This window comes from Oncorhynchus kisutch, linkage group LG30, assembly GCF_002021735.2.
Source record: "Oncorhynchus kisutch isolate 150728-3 linkage group LG30, Okis_V2, whole genome shotgun sequence".
NCBI lineage: Eukaryota > Metazoa > Chordata > Actinopteri > Salmoniformes > Salmonidae > Oncorhynchus > Oncorhynchus kisutch.
Window position 1 is genome coordinate 47,556,814 of NC_034203.2, and position 10,990 is coordinate 47,567,803.

Here is a 10,990-nt window from a genome sequence, read left to right on the forward strand (position 1 = left end):
TGGCCTGCTTTTAACCATTGAATATTGTTATAGTTCAAAAAAGTATAAATGCTATCAGAAATATTTTCTCCAGCAACCCGAGTCGGGGCAGTCAGCTTAAATAATTTAAACTCTAGACGCGAACCGAAGAAATCTAAAAATGTGTAAGGAATCCAGATAAATCTAAGAATGTGTACTGATTGCAGATAAATCTAAGAATGTGTAATGATTCCAGATAAATCTAAGAATGTGTAATGATTCCAGATAAATCTAAGAATGTGTAATGATTCCAGATAAATCTAAGAATGTGTAATGATTCCAGATAAATCTAAGAATATGTAAGCAATCCAGATAAATCTAAGAATGTGTATTGATTCCAGATAAATCTAAGAATGTGTAATGATTCCAGATAAATCTAAGAATGTGTAATGATTCCAGATAAATCTAAGAATGTGTAATGATTCCAGATAAATCTAAGAATATGTAAGGAATCCAGATAAATCTAAGAATATGTAATGCTGCTCTGCCATTATCAATGTCATGTCCCCCATCCTTGACTTGTCCTAAATAGCAGTCGTTAGAATTTGAGTATCACAAGAAGTTTGTTATAAGAAGTTTGATGCCACTTTTCCCCCCCTTATCCCCTTCACCAGTTGGCTGCCATCTGACAATGGCCCATCACTCCTCTTCAATGGCTGTGTGAAGTTACTGGATATTGGCAGGAACTGGAACACGCTGTCGTACACATAGATCCAGAGCATCCCAAACATGCTCAAGGGGCAGGATTGGGGAGTAACGGATTGCATGTAATCTGTTACATGTACGGGATTACAAAAAACATGAACTGTAATCCATTACATTAGAAGCAAAAAATATTGTAATCAGATTAGATTACTTTAGAAAAGCTAGATGATTACATTTAAATTCAGAAAGGATGTTTGTGAAAATATTTGACACCTGTTTTCTCAATGATATTCAATTCAGTTTTGACAAAAGGCGCAGGTTTAAATTTGTTCCACCTGAGCAAGTCTGACCAATCAGAGACCACTATGAGACACATCAAATGACCACCAATCAGAGACCACTATGACACAAATGACCACCACCAATCAGAGACCACTATGACGACACACCAAATGGGTTTGATGGATCGCAACAGCTGCATAGTGCAAATCCCAGCCTATGGAATAAAAGTGGGGCCTTTATTGCTCAATCTAATTGATGCTGATAAAATAATCCATAGGCCTAATGGACACAAGCTAAAACTCACACTTCTGATAGACTTAAAGGGGCAATCTGTAGTTGCTACATCCATTTTTGGACCAAAAGTATATTTACAGTACCAGTCAAAAGTTTGGACACTACTCATTCCAGGGTTTTATTTACTACATAGAATCAAAACTGAAATAACACATATGGAATCATATAGTAACCAAAAAAGCATTAAACAAATCAAATCAAAGTAGCCACCCTTTGCCTTCATGACAGCTTTGCACACTCTTGGCATTCTCTCAACCAGATTCTTGAGGTAGTCACCTGGAAGGCATTTCAATTAACAGGTGTGCCTTGTCAAAAGTTTGAGTAATTTATTTCCTTCATGCGTTTGAGCCAATCATTTGTGTTGTGACATGGTAGGGGTGGTATACAGAAGATAGCCCTATTTGGTAAAATATCAAGTCCATATTATGACAAGAACAGCTCAAATAAGCTGTTGACAGGCAGTGTGGACAGAATGTTTAATTAACAGGTGGGAGTAAATTGGGCAACGCTGGCACATTCAACGTGTCCTGTCCGGGTGTAAGGTTGAGTAGATACATCTAAAAAGAAAAGACCTTGAAGCTTGTGGGACTTTTGTGTTTTTATTGACATTGTATTAAACAGCGGATCTATTTGCCCTTCTTGGCCTTGATCTTCCTCAGGTAGAACTCCAGCTCCTTGCCCTCCAAAATGTAGCCATCCACCCTGCCGCACTGGCCCGGCTTGGAGGCAATGCATGCTGGGAGAGAGAGAGAACAATTATTACCAAGTCAGAGAAGAAACACCAATTAGAAGTTAACAGAAGTCCCATCAGAAAATGGACATGGGATTTTGTCGTTGAGGATTCAGATGTCATGAATAAATTGACCATCACGTTGTAATGCAGTGTTCCTCACATCTGTCTGTTACAAGCCCAGCACCACACAATTCAGCTGATGGAAGTTCGGTCAATAAGGTGTTAGTGCCGGGGAGGAACGATTCAGATATTTCTGACCAAGACTAAAAGCATTATTAGATCCCCTCACGAGTGTTTCTGCACGTCTGGGAAACGAAGCCTGCATACGCCGTGAATACCCAGATGAAAACCACAATAACTAGTAACTGGAGTATATGTATCAAGCACTTCAGACTAGGAGCGCTGATACAAGTCACCCTTGACCTTTATAATCAGCACAGTGCTGCCCAGTAGAAACAGAGGTCGGAGACTCACCGAGGAGTTTGCCCTGCATGAACTGTTCTTCCAGGAGAGGGCTGATCTTGCAGTTCTTCTTACGCTCGTCAAACTTCTTCTGAATCTTCTTCGACCTCTTCTTGTTGATCACCTCTTCCTCCTCGGGAGTCTAAAAAACAGGAAATAAAGACGTTAGGAGACTTATGATGGGGACCAATGGAACATTAGTACGATTTCAAGTACATTGCACTGTTGAGCCTGCACGAAAACATTTCACAGAACCGTTTATACTTGCAGTTGACCCCCAGCCTGCTAACACAATTTGTCTACAAAATTAAATCTCCAGTATATTTAGTTGTTTCACTCAGTTCTGGTAATAAAACCCAAGGTCATTCTGTAGCAGAAATGGACAACGGCATCTCCATCAAAACACCCGAGATTATAAACACATTGACAATGTTTAACACAACAAAATAACAAGGGATTAGTGTACTGGCTTAGGGACTCAAGCTGTCAGCTAGTGTCCATTAGTGAAAGTAGTACTCTACATTAAGGCTTCTGTTGACAGGTTGTAGTGGACGCTGTGGCCAAAAGCAGCACATTTAAGGAATTTGGGACAATATAGAAACAGAACATCCATTTTTACTAAGAGCACAACATCTCCTTCACATAGAGTTGATCAGGCTGTTGATTGTGGAATGTTGTCCCACTCCTCTTCAATGTGAAGTTGCTGGATATTGGCGGGAACTGGAACACGTAGTACAAGTCGACCCAGAGCATCCCAAACATGCTCAATGGGTGACATGTCGGAGGTGATGGAGGCGGATTAATGGCACGACAACGGTATCGTGTCACGGTATCAGTGCATTCAAATTGCCACCGATAAAATGCAATTGTGTCTGTAGCTTATGCCTGCCCATACCATAACCACACCACGGGGAACTCTATTCACAACAGCGACATCAGCAAACCGCTCACCCACACAACAATACACGCTCGGCCCAGTACAGTTGAAACTGGGATTCATCCGTAAAGAGCACACGATGCCAGTTGCAATCAAAGGTGAGCATTTACCCACTGAAACCCCCTATGATAGAGAAAAGAAAATTAAATGCCCTGATGGACATTCTTGCAGTCAGCAAGGTAATTGCACCCTCCCTCAACTGGAAACGTCTGGCGTTGTGTTCACAGAACTGCGCATTATAGGGGGTGTGTCCCCAGCACAAGGTGTACCTGTGTAATGATCATGCTGCTTGATATTCCACACCTGTCAGGTGTCAGATCTTGGTAAATGAGAAATGTTCACTAACAGGGATGTAAAGGTTTCAACAAAATTGAGGGAAGGTATCTTTTATTTCAGCTCATTAACTTCGTCGGGGTACACACCCCCTTCTAAATTTCCACCTAGACATACCCTAAACTAACTGCCTGTAGCTCAGGCCCAGAAGCAAGGATAAGAATATTAGGATAGAATATTAATAGGATATTCTCATAATAGGATATTCTTTGTATCATTTGAAAGCAAACACAAAATTTTGTGGAAATGTGAATTGAATGCAGGAGAATATAATAGATCAGGTAGAAGAAAATAAAAGGAAATAAATATAAGTTCTGTTTTTTGTTGCTGTATCATCTTTCAGCCAATAGGATGCTGGGGATGGTTTGAATGAAGAACATAAGATGGCAACAATAGCTGAGCAAAGTTTTAGACAGACAACTTCAAAGATGAGCGAGCTGCATGAGAGCGTGACGTCACCCAGGTGTCCCACACAAATGTACCCAAGTGGCCGAATTGGTACAGCGATACATTTTGAAGGAAAGTACTATATATAAAATACAGCTATTCCAACACACAAAATATTTAATTAATAAATAAATAAATAATGTAAACAAACACGGGTAACTATGGCCCATAGCAGTCTCCTTCTGCTGTAAAGCTGAGGATTACTGAACAGGTGGTGCAGGTGATGGGGGCATTTCCTGTGACAAAGGGCACGTGATCAGTAGTCATTGGGCCAAAATAAGTCAAACGATAGACCGGTCCTACCATTGGTACGCAATGAGGTCATTGATTGGTGTCTTCAAAATCGGTTCGTTCAATACGTCCCAGGAAAAGAACCATCAATTATGGTTGTGTTAGTAACAACCAGAGGATTGCAAAAAAAAAAAACAACCATGACTGAATAAACAGTTGTTTAGTGTGTGTAATTACCACGAATGCTTCGTCCAAAGTTGAATGAGACGGAAATCACGACACAAGCGTTTTACAAATATTTCGCGTTAGGCCATAAAAATGGATTTATCAAACATTCACTGTGTAGTTAGGATACTTGGAATTGCCACCAGACGAAGATCTTCAAAGGTACGTGATTTATTTAGTCATTTCTGACTTTCGTGATGCTAATGCTTGGTTGGAAAGTGCTAGTAATACTTGTGTTTGCATCAGAAAATAGCATGGTTTGCTTTCGCTGTAAAGCCTTTTTGAAATCTGACACAGCGGCTGGATTAACGGTAATCTTCAGATACATGCATTTGTAAGAATGTTTAAAACAACGAATGGTGTATTTAGACTGTTAGCGCTCTGCAGCGTCACCGCACGTTGGCCTGGTGGGACGTTAGCGCCTCAGAGGTTAAAACATAGAACCAACACTTTACATGTTGCAGTTATACATTGTTCAATTCAAAACCGGTGCACTACATAAGAGCCATTTGGGACTTGTACGTACCAGCTTGGCTCCCTTCTTGCGTCCCAGAGGAGTGGCGAAATGGGCCTCATACCACTGCCTGTAAGGCAGGCTGTCGACGAGAACGATGCAGTTCTTCACCAATGTCTTGGTTCTCACCAACTCGTTGTTGGAGGCGTTGTACACCACATCAATGAGCCTGGTCTTACGAGTGCAGCCTGCAAAAAATGATCACAAGACCGAGTCAATATCAACATTCCCAGTGGTAATATTACTGGAGTGATGAAACAGGGGTTCAAGAAATAAACTGGCCTATGAGCGTTTTAAGTAGCTTTAAAATGGCTAAATTTACACCAAACGCAACGTGTTGGTCACGTTTCATGAACTGAAATATATTCCGTATCATCCTCTCTCCAACCTTTAAGGTTATACAACTATTCCCAGTTGTGTGAAATCGATCGATTAGGGCCTAATGAATTAATTTAAATTACCTGTTTATTTTTACTCAGTAAAATATTGGAAATTGTTACATGTTATGTTCAGTTTACATTTCAAAAGTAGCATTATGGTCAAATGCACACATGTAGGTGGAAAATCAAGTGAAATTAATTGGAGCTCTCAAAACACATTGCGTTTCATGAGTGAATCTAGCTTTTGTCTTTCTCAGAGTCACAAATATCGTCACAAACATTCAGTAGCAGAACTGGACATGAATATCGTCACTGAAAGACTCACGACACCCTTACAGATTTAACCAGTGTGTACAGCTGACATCCATAGCAGAACAACCGTATGGAAACTCACACTCAGAGCCCCATGAGAAGTTACCCACGTCGACCCTCAGAGCGCGGTACTTCTTGTTGCCACCGCGGGTCCTCACCGTGTGAATACGGCGAGGTCCAATCTAGAAGAGAAGCATTTTTTTAGTGGAAACCAACTAAATCACGAGTGATTGCATTATGTATAGGGATACCTGGTGGCCACATGTGCCCCATTGTTTGGCATAGGTGTGTCAGTGTAACTATGACAGTCCGGGTCATTGGTAGGTCCTAAAACTTGAACCAAAACGGTCAAAACAGACCTACCTATGGTCAATTTGTAATCATCCACACCACAAACAATCAAACCTCATTTTACTAGCTACTGTCCACAATACCGACACACGTGGTCAGCGTCTTCACCTTTGTGTTTGCAGGGGGGCGACCCAGTTCATACTTCCTCTTCTTGTGGTAGGGTTTGCGTTTGCCGCCGGTCTTGCGGCGTTTATGCCAGTTGTCCCTAGAGATACCTGGGCCACAGAAACAAGACACTAGTGAGAAAGATGCGAACTCTGCAACAACAAAAAACTAGAGCCAAAGGAAGCCATTGTGCTTGCGAGTGTCAGTTCTCCAAGGTGGTTATCCGCACAGTAATCTCGGAAACCTAATTGTCATCATATTCACTCAAACACAAAGCTTCTCCGAATAGAGTGTACCACTAGCACGTTAGCCTAAGCTAGCGTGATTCTGAGTAGCCATTGCCCAACATCAGCATAGTACTATGAGTAACATTATCCCGTTAAATCACTGAACATAGTCCTGTAGATACACATTTCTTCGTAAGCATGCAAAGATTTAATCGATATATAGATTAATTAGTAGAGGTACTAAATTGAGAATGTTTAAAAAAAATAAACTTATCCAGAGGCCTATCGCTAGCTTACAACTAAAATCCCTAGCTAACGAGGAAGACTTGGCAGCAAAATGTCTACTAAAACAACGCAACACAGCCATGTGTATTAGGTTTAAGGTACACCAAACTAGGTAACTACTAAAACAAGCGACAGTGAAATTTGAGAACTATCTGCAAATGCTCACTTGCAAGTCAGCTAGACTAGCCCATGAGAGCAGCCATCTTGTAACATGACATCCTTTTACAATAATTCAGTGAAAAACAATAATCTATGGTGATATTAGTGCAACTCAACAACATTCCAGTAAGATATTTAAATAAAAAGTAATCTGCCAAACCATTATAGTTATATTCCTGATGTAAAACAAGTGATGGACAAGGATTCTCTCAGCGACCGGAGGATGAAAACACGTACCCATTCTCAGGCGCCGGCTGGAAAGAGAACACGCAAAGGTTCATGGGGAAGTTTGAAGGTGTCAGATATCGCGAGACTGTACGATAACTCTAGAAATCCATGAGCGCAAACTGAAACTTTGACTGCCGCCATCTTTGAGTGTGCACCACCCAGGATAAACTAGAAAGCCCCAAAACTATTACTGCAGAGATTTATACTTCGAGTACCAGTCAAAAGCTTAGACAAGCCTCAATCCAGAGTTTGGTTTGACTATTTTCTACATTGTACAATAATAGTAGGGAAGGCATCAAAACTATGAAATAACATAGAATCATGTTGTAACCAAAAAAAAGTGCTAAATCTAAATATATTTTATATTTGAGATTCTTCAATGAAGCCACTCTTTACCTTGATGACAGCTTTGTACACACTAGGCATTCTCTCAACCACCTTAAGTTAACCCTAATTATTCCTAAAACTAATAGCATTGTATTTTGGACAAATCATACACTAAACCTCAACTACATCTTGTAATAAATAAATGTGGATATTTAGCAAGTTGAGATGACTAAACTGCTTGGAGTAACAAATATTAAGTATGTAACCATGGTTATGTGAGCTATATGGATCACTCCAATATATTGGTATCACTCCGCGGCGGATGGATACAGCCGACGTGAGGATTTACAGATTTACTCCAGTGTGCACCTGTGTCACTGCTGGGGTCCGCCCCTATAAATAGACCCCATGACACAAGTTCTCTACATCATTTTCCTCTAGCACCGTAGAGGAGAAGCAGCAGAGGCAGGGAAAGGGTGTGTCAGGGGTCCTGCCGGGGCCCGCCTTTCGTCTGGCGCCCCGAGCGCCTTGGTCCCTCTGGCGGTGATGGTTGACAGGTTGTTGTTCCATCGCACGCTGTGCCCCTCCCCACTGTCGTTCATCAGCACGAGGCGATGGGGCAGAAGGGGGACCCCACCGTCGTTCGGGTGCAGGTGTGTGACGATAGTCCGTCTGCCTTGGACCCAGGGCCTGAGGTGGCGGCATGAACCATCTCAGAGTCTCCCTACGAACCTCATCAGTCTGCTCCAGAATGTCATTAACCCCTGTGCCAAAAGGTCAGCACTGGGGTGATGGGGAGAGTGGAAAATGTGCTCTGGAGAGCAGTTGGCAGACGGGATTGGGCCAGCCAGAGATGGCGCCGGGAGGTAACCACCTGCACCATGGCCCGCTCCCCTCTGCCCAGGCACGAGGTATGAAGAGCTCCAGGGGGATGCCACCATCACACCTGTCACAAAGGGAAGCCATAATAAACCCAGCCAAGCCAGCGAGGCCACGGAGCAGAGGTACAACGCCCTGGGAGAGTTTGTCGTGACCCACTTGGAGGGATAGGAGCCCACTGAGGGATACATTACCCAGTACCTCTGCAAAAATGGGGAAGACCTCTGTGGAAAAAACAGGCAGACAAAACAGCAACCAGGTAATGGATCTAATATGTGAGTTTAAAATGATTATGTTTTAACGCCAAACTGTAATATTACCTCGCTGGTTTAATATCCAAGCAGTAGAAACAGCACCATATGATGGAGTAACTATGTTAAGGAACTCCAAACGTAATGTCTCAATGTAGTGGAAGTCCACCACGACACTCTTACATTATGTATGTGGAAAAAACAACTTTAGGGCAATTAGCAGTTAACCCAACAGCATGTTAAGCAATTCACAACACAAGCCAGGAGGCACACGGAGTCGAAGTGTAACGTCAACGAAACAAGCACGACAAACCACGGACGGAAGATACAGATCAACCGCTCGCAGCTGAGTGCAGCACTCAGGAGGAGGGGCTTGGCCATGTGGCCAGCTGCAAACAGCCAGTGAGTATACGGTCATCCGCTGAGAAAATGAAAGAGAACATGTTTCGCGGCAATGGGGTCTATTTATAGGGGCGGACCCCAGCCGTGACACAGGTGTACATGGGAATAAATCTGTACATCCTCACGTCGGATGTATCCCTCCGCCGCGGAGGGAGCGATCCAACAAAGTGAAACATAACCCTGGATTGTAAACTGTCATCGTCAAAACATATTGATACAACAGTAGCTAAAATACGAATTAGTCTGTCCATAATAAAGCGCCGCTCTGCCTTAACAATATCAACAAGGCGACAAAAATAACATATTTAAAACACCTTATGGAACAGCGAGGACTGTGAAGCAAAACATACATAGGCATAGACACATGCATACATACACACACGATAACATACGCACTATACAAACACATATTTAGTACTGTAGATGTGGTAGTGGTGGAGTAGGGGCCTGAGGGCATAATGTTTTTAAAATTGTATAAACTGCCTTAATTTTGCTGGACCCCAGGAAGAGTAGCTGCTGCCTTGGTAGGAACTAATGGAGATCCATAATAAACCCCAGGAAGAGTAGCTGCTACCTTGACAGGAACTAATGGGGATCCATAATAAACCCCAGGAAGAGTAGCTGCTGCCTTAGCAGGAACTAATGGGGATCCATAATAAACCCCAGGAAGAGTAGCTGCTGCCTTAGCAGGAACTAATGGGGATCCATAATAAACCCCAGGAAGAGTAGCTGCTGCCTTAGCAGGAACTAATGGGGATCCATAATAAACCCCAGGAAGAGTAGCTGCTGCCTTGGTAGGAACTAATGGAGATCCACAATTAAACCCCAGGAAGAGTAGCTGCTGCCTTGGCAGGAACTAATGGGGATCCATAATAAACCCCAGGAAGAGTAGCTGCTGCCTTGGTAGGAACTAATGGGGATCCATAATAAACCCCAGGAAGAGTAGCTGCTGCCTTGGTAGGAACTAATGGGGATCCATAATAAACCCCAGGAAGAGTAGCTGCTGCCTTGGCAGGAACTAATGGGGATCTATAATAAACCCTAGGAAGAGTAGCTGCTGCCTTAGCAGGAACTAATGGGGATCCATAATAAACCCCAGGAAGAGTAGCTGCTGCCTTGGCAGGAACTAATGGGGATCCATAATAAACCCCAGGAAGAGTAGCTGCTGCCTTGACAGGAACTAATGGGGATCCATAATAAACCCCAGGAAGAGTAGCTGCTGCCTTGGCAGGAACTAATGGGGATCTATAATAAACCCTAGGAAGAGTAGCTGCTGCCTTAGCAGGAACTAATGGGGATCCATAATAAACCCCAGGAAGAGTAGCTGCTGCCTTGGCAGGAACTAATGGGGATCCATAATAAACCCCAGGAAGAGTAGCTGCTGCCTTGGCAGGAACTAATGGGGATCCATAATAAATCCCAGAAAGAGTAGCTGCTGCCTTGGCAGGAACTAATGGGGATCCATAATAAACCCCAGGAAGAGTAGCTGCTGCCTTGGCAGGAACTAATGGGGATCCATAAAAAAACCCAGGAAGAGTAGCTGCTGCCTTGGCAGGAACTAATGGGGATCCATAATAAATACAAATGAGGTAGTCACCTGGAATGCATTTCAATTAACAGGTGTGCCTTGTTAAAAGTTAATGTGTAATTTCTTTCCTTCTTAATGTATTTGAGTCTATCTGTTGTGTTGTGACAATGTAGGGGTGGTATACAGAAGATATCCCTATTTGGTAAAAGACCAAGTCCATATTATGGCAAGAACAGCTCAAATAAGCAAAGAAATATAACAGTCCATAAATTCTTTAAGACATGACGGTCAGTCAGTATGGAAAATTAAGAACTTTTAACGTTTCTTCAAGTGCAGTCGCAAAAACCATCAAGCTCTATGATGAAACTGGCTCTCATGAGGACCGGCACAGGAAAGGAAGACTCAAGAGTTCCCTCTGCTGCAGAGGACAAGTTC

The 10,990-nt window shown here is 42.7% G+C and overlaps 1 protein-coding gene and 2 non-coding genes across 3 annotated transcripts; all 3 read right to left on the reverse strand.

Moving 5' to 3' along the window:
* Window positions 1–1,822: 1,822 nt before the first annotated feature.
* Window positions 1,823–7,298, reverse strand: rps8a (ribosomal protein S8a). Its single transcript, XM_020468763.2, has 6 exons — window positions 7,178–7,298; window positions 6,273–6,379; window positions 5,896–5,995; window positions 5,134–5,309; window positions 2,447–2,576; window positions 1,823–1,975 (listed from the first exon to the last, which is right to left on the reverse strand). Exons 1-6 carry the CDS (start codon window positions 7,179–7,181, stop codon window positions 1,866–1,868), a joined length of 627 nt encoding a protein of 208 aa, XP_020324352.1. The 5' UTR covers window positions 7,182–7,298; the 3' UTR covers window positions 1,823–1,865.
* Window positions 5,751–5,819, reverse strand: LOC116358703 (small nucleolar RNA SNORD38). Its single transcript, XR_004206467.1, has one exon. It is a non-coding gene; the product is annotated as a small nucleolar RNA SNORD38 (small nucleolar RNA).
* LOC116358704 (small nucleolar RNA SNORD46) lies at window positions 6,098–6,204 on the reverse strand. The gene has a single exon (XR_004206468.1). It is a non-coding gene; the product is annotated as a small nucleolar RNA SNORD46 (small nucleolar RNA).
* Window positions 7,299–10,990: the final 3,692 nt, after the last annotated feature.

What these genes read in the sequence shown, in the direction of transcription:
- rps8a (XM_020468763.2), bottom strand. An exon ending in CTTCTCATGGGGCTCTGAGT is followed by an intron (nt 5,310 to 5,895) that starts GTGAGTTTCCAT and finishes CATTTTTTGCAG; the next exon opens with GCTGCACTCGTAAGACCAGG. An exon ending in CATGCAGGGCAAACTCCTCG is followed by an intron (nt 1,976 to 2,446) that starts GTGAGTCTCCGA and finishes TCTCTCTCCCAG; the next exon opens with CATGCATTGCCTCCAAGCCG.